This window comes from Doryrhamphus excisus, chromosome 22, assembly GCF_030265055.1.
Source record: "Doryrhamphus excisus isolate RoL2022-K1 chromosome 22, RoL_Dexc_1.0, whole genome shotgun sequence".
NCBI classification, from domain to species: domain Eukaryota; kingdom Metazoa; phylum Chordata; class Actinopteri; order Syngnathiformes; family Syngnathidae; genus Doryrhamphus; species Doryrhamphus excisus.
This window is the reverse complement of record NC_080487.1, coordinates 5,925,334-5,942,075: the sequence shown is the minus strand read 5'-3', so window position 1 is coordinate 5,942,075 and position 16,742 is coordinate 5,925,334. Positions and strand designations below refer to the sequence as shown.

Below are 16,742 nucleotides of genomic sequence, written 5' to 3'. Positions count from 1 at the left end.
CAAGGTTTGCAGGGTGTCTTTCTGTGTAAATATCCAATATTATAACATAAACACCTGTGGCTTGTAGACAAGTTTGGCATAGAGGAATAAAAAATACATCTATATTTAAAATTTGGGTATGCAGATTACATTCAGGTGCGCTCAATAGTCCGGGAAGGTGAGTTATGGTAGGTGATATATGATCGTAAGATATTACAACAGGGAAGTAGATTATGTAGATGCAGCATTTTAGAAAGCCTTTCTTTCTCGAACATACCACCGCTAGCTGCTGTCCCAGATGGAAGTGCGGTTATAGCGTGTGCTGACAACCACGCTAAAGACTACTACTACATTCCATCAGTTCAATCCATCATCTTTCATGATCTCATTCGTGGTGCGTACCAATAAATATGAATAAGTATAAGCCGTATTACTGTGCTTAAGGCTGGCTTATGCTTCAATGCATTTAACTTGTTAGCTTCCATTGTCGTAGCGAACTATGGCAATTAAGGAGAGACAGGGAGGGTTATTAAAGTTAAAGCTGATCTAATAAAATCAGGTGTTTTTATTGCAAATGTTGATCTAAAATCGGAGGAGAATATTAACAAACTTGCAGGAGGGTAACAAGGGCAGAAAAATCAAGGCTTTATTGAAGTTTTATGACTCACATTTTTCCACTATTCAGGTGTGGTATCGAACAATAACATTAGTGAATTTACTGTAAATAAAAACAAACCATGCATATCCTGAAAAAGTCTTTAAAAAAAACAACAAACAGTGCCAGGTTAGCTTATGCTTCAATGCATTAACTTATTATTATTTTATTTTATTTATTATTATTATTATTATTATTATTATTATTATTATTATTATTATTATTATTATTATTATTATTATTATTATTATTATTATTATTATTATTTTTATTTTATTTTATTTTATTTTATTTTATTTTATTTTATTTTATTTTATTTTATTTTATTTTATTTTATTATTAAAGCTAAAGCTGATCTAATAAAATCAGGTGTTTTTATTGCAAATGTTGATCTAAAATCAGAGAAGAACATGAACAAACTTGCAGGAGGGTAACGAGGGCAGAAAAATCAAGGCTTTATTGAAGTTTTTTGACTCACATTTTTCCACTATTCAGGTGTGGTATCGAACGATAACATCAGTGCATTTACTGTAAATAAAAACAAACCATGCATATCCTGAAAAAGTATTTAAAAAACAACAAACAGTGCCAGGTTAGCTTATGCTTCAATGCATTTAACTTTTTATTTTATTTTATTTTATTTTATTTTATTTTATTTTATTTTATTTTATTTTATTTTATTTTATTTTATTTTATTTTATTATTTTATTATTTTATTTATTTATTATTATTATTATTATTATTATTATTATTATTATTATTATTATTATTATTATTATTATTATTATTAAAGCTAAAGCTGATCTAATAAAATCAGGTGTTTTTATTGCAAATGTTGATCTAAAATCAGAGGAGAACATGAACAAACTTGCAGGAGGGTAATGAGGGCAGAAAAATCAAGGCTTTATTGAAGTTTTATGACTCACATTTTTCCACTATTCAGGTGTGGTATCGAACGATAACATCAGTGAATTTATTGTAAATAAAAACAAACCATGCATATCCTGAAAAAGTCTTTAAAAAAACAACAAAGAGTGCCAGGTTAGCTTATGCTTCAATGCATTTAACTTATTATTATTTTATTTTATTTTATTTTATTTTATTTTATTTTATTTTATTTTATTTTATTTTATTTTATTTTATTTTATTTTATTTTATTTTATTTTATTTATTATTATTATTATTATTATTATTATTATTATTATTATTATTATTATTATTATTATTATTATTATTAAAGCTAAAGCTGATCTAATAAAATCAGGTGTTTTTATTGCAAATGTTGATCTAAAATCAGAGGAGAACATGAACAAACTTGCAGGAGGGTAATGAGGGCAGAAAAATCAAGGCTTTATTGAAGTTTTATGACTCACATTTTTCCACTATTCAGGTGTGGTATCGAACAATAACATCAGTGCATTTATTGTAAATAAAAACAAACCATGCATATCCTGAAAAACAACAAAGAGTGCCAGGTTAGCTGACTGCAAACATAACTGTCAAACTAAAAACCTTTACAGCCATCTTTACTCGTGCGCCTCGCTGGCTGCGCTCGCATGGTGGTTGCTGACAGTCTCATCACGTTTTTTTTTTTTTTTTTTTATTTCAACTTGGAAAGTCGTGGGAAGGAAGAAGCCAGCACTGCCCATTTCTTTTTTCCCTCCCACCCCTGTGTCTGTATGTGTATGTACGTGTCTCTAGAAAACAATCGGATAAGTGGCATCCTGACCTCGCAGACGGAGCCCTACGACCTGTCTTTTTCACGCTCCTTCCAGAGCCTGTCCCAACTGCCACCCTCCTACGAGGCGGCCATCAAAGCCGACCTCAACCGCTTCTCGTCCCTGAAGAAACTGAGTAGGTCCAAGTTCACTGCAATAATGCAAGAGCGGGATCCCCGATCATGATGATGATGATGATGATATATATCATCATATAGATATTACAGAAAAGGTTTGCCTTAATTCTGATGAAAATTATTGTCCTGCCTTAGCAGGGATATTTTTGGCGCACTCATTTCCAGAAAAAACTGTTCACTTTGTGAATACAGTGGAACCTCAGCGGTCTCACACAAGATCCGCTGACTGCACACGTGAAAATGTTCCATACTTCCACCTTTTGTACAACTATAAAGGTGTACTCGTGTCCCAAATTTTGGTTTCAAAGTTTCATATTCATATCAGAGGTTCCACTGTATAGAAAATGAGCTTTTAGTAAGTGAAAAAAAACATACACAATCTTAAATATTGTACACTGGAGAAACATGAATGAAGTGGTTATTGGTAAGGAGGGTCACAAGATCTCAGGAAAAATTAGGATTTCTCGTTCGGAAAATAATCCTGTGGGCACCAGGCCTGGGAAGATCATAAATAAATTCATCACACAAGAAATGAAAATGACTTTGGCATGTGCATGTGTGTCTGTTTTCCTCATCTCGCGCCCCCAAACAAGCTGGAAAAGAGTTCACTCCGCGTATTGGTTTCAGCACCTGTGTTGTTCCTACATAGAACAACAGCACGAACGGAGTGAGCCCTTTTACAGTCATACAGCCAAATCAAAGATTAGTTTAGTAGTAGTAAGTAAGGGAAAACCAACGCAGAAGAAACAAATATGTTCAGTCTAAACCTCAGCAACTTCTTACAAAACAAGTACTGCAAAGCATGCTGGGAGCTGGCATCGCTCTCAATTCTTGATGCAGGTAAATTGACCTTGAGACAACTGGCTTTGAGACCTGACTGCTGGCTATGAAAATTACTTCTATGCCTTACCGAGGATATTTTTGTGAGAAATACGCATCAAAATGTTCAGTTTGTGACTACGGTTGAAGCTAATAGGACTGACTAAAGCTAGTCTGGGATGCTAACGTCTGATCACACATGACAATAGCCACGTTTACATGAGGAGTTTTTCTCTTTCCGAATGACCTTTCCGAAAGCAATAGTATACATGGAAAGGAATATTCCAATCACGTGTCTACATGCACCGCTATAATCAACCAGAATAGTCAATGGGGCATGCCCAGAAAAGCGTAAACATCAACATCACGTGATACCGACTTCCTTGAGTTTTTCTTCCACTTGTTGGAATAACTCCGTATCGCCAGTTTTTCCTTCGTCCAGTCTTGAAATTTAGTTTGAATCAAAAACAAACTTTCCGAAACAGTCCAGTGCCGATTGCTCTCCTTCATTTTTTTAAAATCGAAGAACGTCTCGAGCTACCTGTTACGTCATATCTCAGCATTCGCTGAAAGAACGCACCCGGGAACAGGAAAAGATAAAGTTCAATCTCGCTAATATTTTATAATTAAGCTTGGCACATGTTTTATATAGATATGTATTTTCTTTTTTAATAAAACTGGCATATAGAAGGGTTTAGATTCTGTTCCACAGATGGCGCTAATGCACACGAAACCTGCTTGCCAACCGCCAATAAACAACAGAAGAAGAAAAACACCACAAAGAAGAATAACGCAGAATGACAACTTTCCGATTGAGCGGGTACAAGATACCTCAATCGGATTGGGGATTCCACCCCTGGGAATCCAATTATATATTCATTCGGATTGGCACTTTTCTTTCGGAAAGGTTACATTCTTTCCATTTGAGCAAATAAACCGAATGGAATTGGAATATTTGGGTCCATGTAAACGTGGCTAATGAAAGACAGAGGCTGACAACATGTATGATGAAAGAATTTTGAGGCCATTAAAGACGACATGAGTGGTTTTACTTGGTAGGTTACTGTTTCCCTTGTGGAAAAAAAAATATTGCAGTATATTGGCAAATATAATGCAATGTATTAGGAAATTAGCAAAAAAGGACTATATTTTTACATATATAAAATTGCATATAATTTGGGATATATAAACTCATATATTATATATTTGGATTTAATATATTTCAATATATTGAAAGCGGCAATCATTTGTATATTCTGCAATATATTGAATATATTATATAATATATTGTATAATATATGTACAAAAATATATTATTCCATGTATTTATAATATATAATGTATTGGAAAATATAATGGAAAAATAATATATTATAATATAATACAATATATTTAAAGTAATATATTACTTGTCAGCGGGTACAAGATACCTCAATCGGATTTGGGAAAGGAATATTCCACCCCTGTGAATCCGATTATATATTCATTCGGATCGGCACTTTTCTTTCGGAATGAGGTGTATACAAAGGTTACATTCTTTCCGTTTGAGCAAATAAATCGAATGGAATTGGAATATTTGGGTCCATGTATATGTGGCAAATGTGTCAGAACAGGAAAGAAAAGCATCTGGAACCCCAGCATGTGATTTAAGAGGAGAGTAAAACTTTGTTCTGTACACAACTTGAACTTTATGAAGTATTTGACTAGTATTTTGCCCCACTGGGAGCCAAAATCCCCCGAAATGAGCCGGATAAGGGCCTTAAAGTAGATATAAAACGTGTACGTCTCAAGTCCTTTGCCATGTGATCAACGAGCATGCGTAGTCATTACTTGATATTCTGCTCGGGTGCATATTAATATTTCTTATGCGCTAACTCCAGGATTCCCAATCAGCTTTTCAATAACTGCAAAACCACCTTGAATCTGAAAAAGTGTTTTTCAAAGTATTTACTGTATTCCGCTAAACAAGAATATTATGAGCTTGGAAACCGTAGTCTTCCGTTTCCGTTTCTGACTAATGCTCTCTAATCGTACAATCAAGCCCAGATCCGTATCGATTTGGTGGCGCTTTGCCGGCTTTCAGAGCACAACGTGACCTAATCTCATGACACTATTAAAAGTGGAACACAAATATTCCTTAAGGCATGTGTAATTTCATCTTTCCTGCCTCACTTCACTGCTGGCTCGTAGCGAAGTGGGGGGGGGGGGGGGGGGGACATCTCCACATGACTTCCATCAGGTCTCACACTTTTTTTTAGCAAAATGACAGGTTAGAGCGATACAATTGTTTACGACTCGGGAGAATGAACACCTTTTTCTTTTTTTTTATTATAAATTATATATTAAAAAAATATATATTAAATATCAAGAGTGCCTGTTGGGAGCAGATGATTCTAGACATAAGGCGGTGTCTTTGAGGCATTCTCACATCTGCTTCCAGAACAGCAAAATGCCCCCCAGTTGCTTTTTTTTTTTGGGTCCCACGGTGTCTTAGTGTTGGGAAGGAAAAGGAAAGGAAGATGAGGCTGTTTTATTGTTGGGGGGCATAATAAACAAGAATAATACAAATTGCTGATTAACCCATAAGAACGATGGGAGACCAGGTGGACCACAAAGTGTATAAAATATTCTAAAATTGTACAAATACATGTATGATGTTACATTGTTTGACAACTAAACCATGAATGTACTTTGAATGGAAGCAAAGAAAATAACTGAAACGGTGAACCATTCATTAAGTTATTATTATTTTCACATTTTTGCTTCAATCTTATCAGGCTTCCCATAGCTATTTTAAGGCTAGCCCAAGAACGACATTTTCCACTCTTGTTTTATATGAATTCATCAAAGAAATACAGTTGAACCTCGGTTAGAGTCTGCCCTGGTTAGCATGTTTTTCAGTCAAGGTGGAAAATTTACACCACTCAGTTTGTCCAACTGTGTTTTTTTTTGTCCTTCCATTTAATGTCCTTGAAGTTTTTGTTGTTTTACAATTATAGTTTTACATGCAAATGACAATTCTAAATGCATATAAATGATGGATGAAAGGAAAATATAAATACAAATTTAATTTCTATATTATTAATTGTTTTCTGCATGTAAATCTATAAATGTGAACTATAATAACGTGTTTTACATTAACATTTTTTGGGTTACTTTTAAGAAAGTGTGCTACCAGCCCCGCCTCCACCCATTCAGACAATGACTATATAAGGCTTTATATACTACACTATATAGAGTCTGTGTATACTCTGCTTGTGTCATTGTTCTATGGTGCAAATGTACTAAGGTGCAGAAACCAATGCATACATAAGGAAATATAATAATAAAAATATCAAGTTCATTATCGTTTATTGTGTGATTAATAAAAAAAAACATTTTCAATATAGGTGCACCTTCTGGAATTAATTATTGACACTAACCAATAGGTTTGTGTATAATATTTATTGAATAAAATAATGGTCCATACTTACAAAATTGATATCCATTAACATTAAATATCAAACAGTTTTATGTTTTTGTGTTGTTGTTTTGTTTTTTTGTTTTTTTAGCATTCCGCCTCCCACAGCCCCATAATTGGGGCCCCCTGTCTTGCCCATATACTTGGGGATATGTGTGCTCTTTTACATGTTTAAAAATACTGTCAGAATACCACTTTTGTAAAATTGCCCCCCCCTTTTTTTTTAGAATGTATCAAATTATTCTGTTTAAAATATAGCATTTTTTTTGTGTCCCATCCAGCCATTGGGGCAGATAGTATTGTTGATCTAAATGCCCTTAAATGCTAAACAGGTTTGCTTTGTGTCAGGAAAGGTGTAAGCTACAGCTTTTATGTTTTTTGTTTTATGTTTTTGTGTTGTGTTGTTTTTTTTTTGTTGTTTTTTCCTTAACATTCCGCCTCCCACAGCCCCATAGTTGGGGACCCCCGTCTTGCCTACTTGGGGATATGTGTGCTCTTTTACATGTCTTTTACAAAAATACTATAATAATACCACTTCTGTAGAATTGGCCCCTTTTTTTTAATGTATCAAATTATTCTGTTCAAAATATAGCGTTTTTTTTTTTTTTTTGTGTCCCATCCAGCCATTGGGGCAGATAGTATTGTTGATCTAAATGTCCTTAAATGCTAAACAGGTTTGCTTTGTGTCAGGAAAGGTGTAAGCTACAACTTCCCTGTACTATGAAATTTTATTTGCCGTTATTTGATGTTTTTGTTATGGAAATTTGGAGCGGCCCGACCGGAGCAAGAAGAAACACAGAAAAGAAGAAGAAGAGAAACAGGGTTGGGGGGGGGGGGGTGAGACAGTGACAAACAGGACTGCATCAGTTAAATGTCAAATAGTATAATATAGCGTTTTTGAATGGTATCTTGAACCCGTGATCCCTTGGTGTACCACAAAAAGATTTACATGCCTACTAACCAAGGTTCCATGTCCATATTTTAAAATACCTGACAGCAACTCTCATGACGTGTAGGTTCCATGCGTGTCGCCATGGGTTCTTATGGGTTAAACGCAAATGACAGAAAGACACATTGTTCCTACAACGGATGGTATACAGTGCATAACAGAGTGCATTATTTAGTTATACTGTTCATGGGTGTGATGGGCGTATTATGCATGAGAAAGCAACATCTTGTTATTATATCTCATTATGAATCGATTTGCGGCATTCAGACGTGACTCGCTGCTGAAAGGGACTTTCGGGCGGGGGTGTCGTCTTGACAGGTGGCGTGAACCACACACGTAACGTATAGCTCACACTCAAAAGGTCGTCTATGAATTTTCAATAAGGCGACGTCTGCTCCGTTATGTCTTCCGCCTGTTTTAAATTACACCAAGTCGCCGACTCTGCAAGATGATTAAACACTCTTGTCAGCACTCAAAATCACACACAAAATATTAAAAAAAAAATAATGTCTTTGGTTTGGAATAATGGATGTTTCCATTTTGAAAGGTTTTAAAGGTTTTGTATTTGCTTGACTAAAATATATGCATGACATACGTACGTACGTATATATGGGTGGCATGATGTTGTTGCTACACTGCATTATCAATCACTGTCTTGGAAAGCATTGTGGTCCAAATGTATGTCCATGATAAAATCCTATTCAAGAGCATGTATGCCATTTTACAGTGATACACTTTAGCATGTACTCCATATCTATGTGATACCACAATGTTGTACTTCCCTGTGAATTTCCCCCCCACAGCCGGTTTCCCAATCTGGACATGTGTGCCTGGCATGTAATAAACTGTCATGACAATTCACTTAGTAGTCCACAAGCTTGTAAGTGGGATGGCCTGTTTTCCGCCATCAAACAAAAACCTCCTCTCACTTGATCTTGCCTTGTTTTTCAGCACCGAGCTTTTCCGTCTGAACAGTTTCTTCAAGCTCTTGTTTCTGTTTTTTTTTGTCCCTCCTCTCTGCAGCAGATAAAGAAGTGGAAGACTACTATACTCGTAAGCGCCATCTGCCTGACCTGGCAGCAAGAGGGACTCTTCCCCTGCATGTTCTCAAAATGAGTCAGGACCAGGTGGGTAAATCATCTTCTTATCTTGTCATCTTTGCTTATTTGCATGCTTATTTTGCAACCAAAGGAAGCGTCTTTCATATCATACTGGTTTAAACCCATCCATACGTCCATTTTTCCGGGTCCGGGTCATGGGAGCACCAGTTTCAGTTAGGAAGTCCAGACTTCCTTTTCTAGTTCCATCTGGAAGATACTAAGGCATTCCCAGGCCAGCCATGAGACATAACCCCTCCAGCGTGTCTTAGGTCTTCTCTCAACTGGGCATGCCCAGAAAACCTCCTTAGCCACTTGTCGCTTCCATCCATAATCTCTGTCTTTCGGTCACAACCTAAAATTCATGACCATCGGAAGGTGAGAACATAGATCGACCAGTAAATGAGAGCTTTGCCTTCCGGCTTAGGTTTGGCTCTGGCTTACCCATGACGGGTACAGGAACTGGATTACTGTGGACGTAAACGTTTATATCTACAGTAACATCAAGAAGTCACCTCATTACTGACCTTGCTAACCTTAGAAATTAGAAATCCAGAGAACAACTTCATGTTGTTTACCCTGGACTGGTCGACAGCCAATCACAGGGCACATATAGACAAACAACCATTCACACTCACATTCATACCTATGGACAATTTGGTGTCACCAATTAACCTAGCATGTTTTTGGAATGTGGGAGGAAACCGGAGTACCCGGAGAAAACCCACGCATGCACGGGGAGAACATGCAAACTCCACACAGAGATGGCCGAGGGTGGAATTGAACCCTGGTCTCCTAGCTGTGAGGTCTGTGCGCTAACCACTCGGCCGCCTTGCAGCCGAGACTTAATTTATTGAGAATAAAGTTATTGTGTTTTAAGTTACTAAAACACAGTTACTAACTGAGTTACTCCACTACAAAAGTAACTAGTTACCAGTAAAAGTAACACAAGACGTGAAAAAAGTTTTTTTCCGGGGACATAAAGTACATTTAACCTTTGACCTCAACAAGGTTAAAGTAGTGTCAGTACTTCCTTTTGGCAAACGCTGTCTTCTCACTAGAGTCCTCCTCGCTCGCCATCTCTCGCTATGCTCTATCGCACTCTATAACACCCGTCCACCCAAGTTCTCCGATTGGCTGAAGACGCAATTTTACTAAACCTTAGCCAATCCTCATTGCTTATGTGGTTATCCTCCCCCCAATCCCCCACACTGCAGATTAGTTATGAAGTCGGTGATATATTTTTAGGCTTCTTCAGTAGCATGCAGTAACAGGGTGTCAAAAATGGTAATGGCGTTATGCTGACAGTAAAAGTAATTAGTTCGATTACCCGTTACCCAAAAAGGGCGGTGCATTGCCATCCTTTGATTAGTTGACAGAGAATGGTCAATCGAGAAATGGACAAGTATAGCATCTATAGCATAGCATCTATTAAGCCTTTGTACTGTTTAGTGCAAGCAAGTATGGGAGCATTTGGTCGGACCAGAGACGTACATTATGGACTTTCATAGTTCCGGCAGTTCATATGGTGCTTCATTTTCATATTCATCACACATGCATTTAACTTTCAACTGTTTCGTGGACACCCTGCATGAACCTTTTGGACAGAGTGATCATGAGCAGTATTGTTCTGTCCAGTTGTACCATCCCATGATCGCTGGGGGTCAGCTTGTGTTCTCATCACCGATTGTTACTTCTTCCTGAGCTAAGTCGTTTCTGGCTAGCCGAGTACAAAATAATGCAGGATTTTGACACTGACTGAACATCGGAAATTGAAATGTCCAGCATAAAAACCAACCTAAGTCATTTTATTCTTCTCTGTCCTCTTGAATTATGCTAAACAGCATCGGGAACAACAGCCACAGCTTCAGAGCCAGGCCCCACAGTCCTCCATCTCACAGGTGCCTTCCCAGGCACAGTCCACCCAGCAGCAGTCCCAGCAAAGACAAAGACCCCGGCGTGTCCAGAGAGCCATGTCGCAGGATCGGGTTCTGTCTCCACAGAGAGCCCCGCAACAGGATTACAACACATCCTCGAACGGTATGTCCCCCTACGGAGGTCGGATCCTCTCAGATGAGCAGCTGCTGTCAGCCGAACGTCTTCGATCCCAAGAGCGACTCCTTCCGCAGGACCGCCACACTTCCCAAGAACGCCTGTACACCAAGGATCGTATGTACTCCAAGGACCGACTACTGTCGCAGGATCACCTCTACTCAAAAGACCGCCACTACTCTCAAGACCGACTCTACTCACAAGATCGCCTGTACTCACAAGACCGCCTTCTGTCCCAAGATCCTCTTCTCTCGCCAGACAAGCTGATGATGTCACTGAAGCGCGGCATGGTCAGCAGCGTCTCGGGTGGGTTCTATGGCCTGGACAAGAGCATGTCACGTGCCATCTCGCACACAGACGTCTTCATACCCACCACTCCTCTTATGGATCGCTATACGATGACCAAAATGCACTCCCATCCCAGTTCCTCCAACAACGGCGGAAGTGGAAGCGGTGCTGGGGTTCCAGGAGCTGCGTCAACCCCGCATTCAAACACTTTAGCAATGAATCAGACTGTGAACAAGCGGCAGGCGTTCGCCACCAGACGGACTCACACTGTGGAACAACTCCACTACATCCCGCAGCATCATCAGCAGCAACAGCAACCGCAACACTACCGCACGGGAAGCAAGACTGAAGTGACGGTCTAATGACAAGCGCCGCTATGCCATTGGCCGAGGTGGTCAGGTGTGCTTGTGCTCCATTAAGACTAGAACTGTGATAATTATGTTTTCTTTAACTCATTATCCAAAACAAAGAACATCCACAAGCTTACTAAAAAGAGACCGGTAAAACGAACTACACTGTACACTACATTCAGAGTATTTTGATTCCGGAGTACTCTCTTTGGCCTGCAAATTACTACACCGATATTCTCATGATCATATTCATAACCGGGCCGTAGTCTCATTCTGTGTGTTTTGCAGAAGAAACACTCATCTTTTCAAGTCGTCACTGACCCCCTTTGTCCAGCAAATTTACTGTATGACCTTTTCTGGTAAATCTTAAAGGGCTTTGCACAGTAAAAACCCAAGGGCCAAATTCCTCTTTGACTTGTGATGTGCAATACTACAGCACCGCTGATGATGAGCCTGTAATAACCTTATAAATATATAAATAAATGGACATAAAAAAATATTTGTACAACCTGACACTCAACGAGAGACGCTATAATGGATGTTAATGGTGCCGCTAACAGATGTTCAATTTCTGAAAAAAATGATTTGGGTTATGAAGCACAATCATTAGGAAAAAGATCATCATAACATCATCATATTGTTTCAGAACTTTTAGTGATGCCTAGCATTTTTTTGTAAGCAACGATGACAGTGACAGTACTATATACTGTATGTGTGTATGCGTACATACATACATACTATTTATTATTATTATTATATATACTTTTATTTTGCTTCTAGTAGATGACTGTAAATAAGCTTTATTAGAAACAGTACTTTGGGCTAGTCTGGACTGAATGGACTTTGAATTAGACTGTCTTTTGGAAAATAGATTATTTTAAAAAAGCAACTAATTATCACTGTTTTGTGAGGTCAGATTAGAAAACCCACTTAACCAAGTATTTGACAGGATAAATGACTACTATACTGTGTGTGTCTTTGCAAAACTCTGTGCGGGGTAAAGGAAGCAATCTGTTGTTGATAACAGATCTACTGTTCAGACTTGGATGTGTAATGTGTTCCATTGACATCACACGGGTTTAACATTATGGACATGGATTATAACGATCTGAGGGACAAATAAAGCATCCATATTTTTCTAAACATTCAATCGATTCAAATTGATTTTGGTATCTGTGTTGTGTATCTTTACAACGAAAAACGCAAACACCACTGATCCTAACCCAAACCTAGAGGCGGGGTACACCCTGGACTGGTTGGCACATATAGACAAACAACCATTCACACTCACATTCATACCTATGGACAATTTGGAGTCGCCAATTAACCCAGTTAGGAAGTCAAGACTTCATTTTCCAGTTCCACCTAGAAGACTCTAAGGTATTCCCAGGACAGCCATGAGACATAACCCCTCCAGCGTGTATGAGGTCTTCTCTCAACTGGGCATGCCCAGAAAACCTCACCATCTGGACGAGGTCACTTCCATCCATAATCTCGGTCTTTCGGTCACAACCTAAAGCTCATGACCATCGGGATGTGAGAACATAGATTGACCAGTAAATTGAGAGCTTTGCCTTCCGGCTTAGGTTTGGCTCTGGCTTACCCATGACGGGTACGGCAACTGGATTACTGTGGACGTAAACGTTTATATTTACAGTAACATCAAGAAGTCACCTCTTTAGTGACATTGCCGACCTTAGAAATTAGAAATCCAGAGAACAACTTTATGTTGTTCACCCTGGACTGGTGGCCAGCCAATCACAGGGCACATATAGACAAACAACCATTCACACTCACATTCATACCTATGGACAATTTGGAGTCGCTAATTAACCTAGCATGTTTTTAGAATGTGGGAGGAAACCGGAGTACCCGGAGAAAACCCACGCATGCACGGGGAGAACATGCAAACTCCACATAGAAATGGCCGAGGGTTGGATTGAACTCGGGTCTCCTAGCTGTGAGGTCTGCGCGCTAACCACTCGACCGCTTTGCAACTGAGACTTAATTTATTAAGAATAAAGTTATTGTGATTTTTTGTTGTCAGTGGAAGGATAAACTAATCATACAATACTTCAAACTGTTAATATACTCCAGATTCTTGTTTTATAGTCTAAATCAGGGGTCTCAAACTCATTTTACTTGGGGGCCACTGGAGCTCGGGTCTGGGCCGCATCAGGTTTTCCAAAAAAAATTAAAAAACGCATTTATTAAAAACAAAAAAGCTTTAAAAAAAAAATTTCTACAAGAAAAGCTCTGATAAAACATTCCACTGTTCTCAAATATCTTACTTTTTATTTTTCTACACAAAATAAGATGAAAAATAAATAAACAAATCAAGAATAAACAAATCAATCAATCAGTAATAAATAAATAAATATAATAATAACAATAAAACGGCAAATAATAAAAACTTAAGAAACCACATATAGTTGGTGGGTAGACTAATTATTTTTTTCAGATTAAAATGAACAAAGCATTATTAGAGCCCTGTAGACATGACAAAACACGACTATAGTCACATTTATACTCTTTTTATTTACAACATATTGCGCAACTGCAGGGTCTTGAGACACATGCTAACTCGCAAACTAGAGATCTAGCGATCTAAACGGTAGCCTTCAAGTTATTTCCTTTAAACTTAAATAGCCAAAAACTTACCACTTCCACACGAATAGGGAGGATAACTATTAACAGTTATTTAAACTTTAACATGAACATTAATCAAACGTAATATTTTTTTCTGGGTACATGATACCATACAGCATCCATATCAAACTTGTGGTTTTACTATGGTAAGATTTTGTAAAACATGCACAAAAATCGTTTCGGGAGCTCCAGTGGCACATCGCCCCAATATAAAAATCGAGGTTATAGGTTGGATGTGGACCAGCACTGGCTGACTGACTTTCCTCATACACTTATTTAGCTTCAGCTGATATTTAGACTCCAGCCTGTAGGCAATCAGGAACAGAATCATCCGGGAGGAGTCTCCATACTCCATTGAGTTGACTTGCAGCTCTACAGCTGTCATATCCAGAGGTGACATCTCACTCTTGACCATAAACTAAGAGGACAGTTTGGAGCTGAGCCGTTTTCCGTCTGTACTTTTAAATGACCATCTGCTGCCATATTTTAAATCAACACATGGGTATCTCTTTTTGAAAAGTTGACTTTTTTCGGGTGCGTTTTAACCATGTGTCAAAATTATTCTGGTCATAAATGGCTTATTTAGTCTTATTATATCTGCTATATCTCATAGCTCGAGGCTCTAAATTTATTCAGAAGGTTGTAAACAGGTTCGCTATGTCCTACCATGGAATTATTCAATTTATAAAGAAGGAATCCGCCTTCACAGAAATCCACTTATCATATTTGAATTCAAAACCAATTGATTATTATAAATGAGGAATTACTGTATTACTAATGGTCGGGTATTGAGTCGTTCAAAAGTCGAAAGGACAAAATGGTGGGTACCAGAGACACACCACATCTGGTAGAAACTGACTTAAGCTGCCAATCCTCCCTCATTGATCACTGTCATTTTTTTTTATATTTGTGTATATTTGTTATTTATACACAAACATTCTGGTTAGTACTGTAGTTTTCTTTCTAATTTCTGATCAGTTTCTCCTTTCTTTGAGGTGATTGGTTGCAGCACAAGCATGGAGGCGTGGCCATGTGATTGCAGCCCAGATCCATATCACCTTGAATGGACTCTCCCAAGTGTCACCTGAAGGGGGTGGGGGGGGTTAACCGTGTAGTTTAGCTTTGTAAATATTGTTAAATCTAACATAAGATATGTGAAATATATTCATTCATTCATTTTCTACCGCTTTTTCCTCACGCCAGCCAATCACAGGGCACATATAGACAAACAACCATTCACACTCACATTCATACCTATGGACAATTTGGAGTGGAAAACCCACACATGCACAGGGAGAACATGCAAACTCCACACAGAGATGGTCGAGGGTGGAATTGAACCCTGGTCTCCTAGCTGTGAGGTCTGCGTGCTAACCACTTGCCCACCGTGCCGCGTATCATAAGATATGTAAAATATATTCAAAAATTAAAACTTAAAATGAAGTAATATTGAAAAGCTTTTGTAGCATAAAGGAAGGGTAAATGAAATGAAAATGTAAATATGGTACCTTTTATAGAAATTGCCTCACTCTCTCATTGGGGATTTATGGCTGGGCTTTCACTAGTAAAGTGGTCTGGGTGAATTGTTGGGGGGGGGGGGTGTCTCGGTGTCTCTGTTGCTGGACTGTCCTGTCAAATAAACCTGAAGAGCTCTAAACCCAAAGCCAAACAAACACGTCTGCCACTCTGAGAGTTTTTAATGCACAATATTATAGACACATGCAATCCAGAAATATGATATGTAAATGTTACATTTAGGGGGGGGAAGTGGGCTAATAAATTGACAACAAAATCACAAATATTGCGAATTTCAGAAAACAACAGATGGAATGAAACAACACTCTACAAGAAGCAATGAAGTCTGTAAAATTAAATAATTAAAAAAAAAATCCCAAAATTGTTACAACTATAATGATGAAAACGGTAATATTAATGATGATTATAATAATGGTGATAATAATAACAATAATAATGGTAATAAGGGATTATAACAATAATAATAATGATAATAACAATAATAATATTACAATGATAATAATAACAGGGGAAAACAAGACTGTGGCATGAATATGATTATATCTTGCAAAAAAGGGGTAGGAATTTATAAGCTTTTGCTTCAGTTCAGCCTACTCCTTTTGGGCTTGTGATCAGATAGTTGAATACAAATGTAAATAATGGAAAGTTATATTTTAATTGATGTAAGAAATGTAATGTAATGTTTCATATATTTGCCCAAAAATTAAAAAAATTTAAAAAAAAGTGTCTGGTGGGCCATTCAGATGCTATAGCTTCCTGGGCTAGTAAGAGGCCATTTTCCAAACTAAAATCTTACAGTAATGCAGCAAAGATCCAGGTCTGGGTCGTGGGGACAGCAGTACCACAAGGGATGCCCATATTTCCCAGTTTTCCTGTGACTATACCCAGGTGAATTTCCAAAATAAAAATGTAAAATTCTTCTTTCTTAGCTTAGCTTTGGATTGAAATCACTCATTCAGATCCAAAGTTGCATTCAAGACACAGTCAGCCATAAGAACATGTTATTGGGATAGTGGTTTTAATGCTGGTAAGTGCATTTTTAGACCTTGTTCA

General features: G+C 37.8%; 1 protein-coding gene across 6 annotated transcripts in view; it reads left to right on the top strand.

Annotated features, from left to right (window-relative positions):
- The window catches only part of LOC131109241 (protein shisa-6), a 96,921-nt gene extending 84,279 nt beyond the window's left edge, over positions 1-12,642 (top strand). For 3 of the 6 annotated variants that reach the window (XM_058060981.1, XM_058060980.1, XM_058060979.1), the window contains 2 exons: positions 8,741-8,844; positions 10,659-12,642. In XM_058060981.1, the coding sequence (XP_057916964.1) occupies positions 8,741-8,844; positions 10,659-11,516 (962 nt within the window). In that variant the 3' untranslated portion in view covers positions 11,517-12,642. Of the gene's footprint in view, positions 1-2,335; positions 2,489-8,740; positions 8,845-10,658 lie in introns of all 6 variants that reach the window. The other 3 variants (XM_058060978.1, XM_058060976.1, XM_058060977.1) reach the window with 2 other exon arrangements.
- Positions 12,643-16,742: the final 4,100 nt, after the last annotated feature.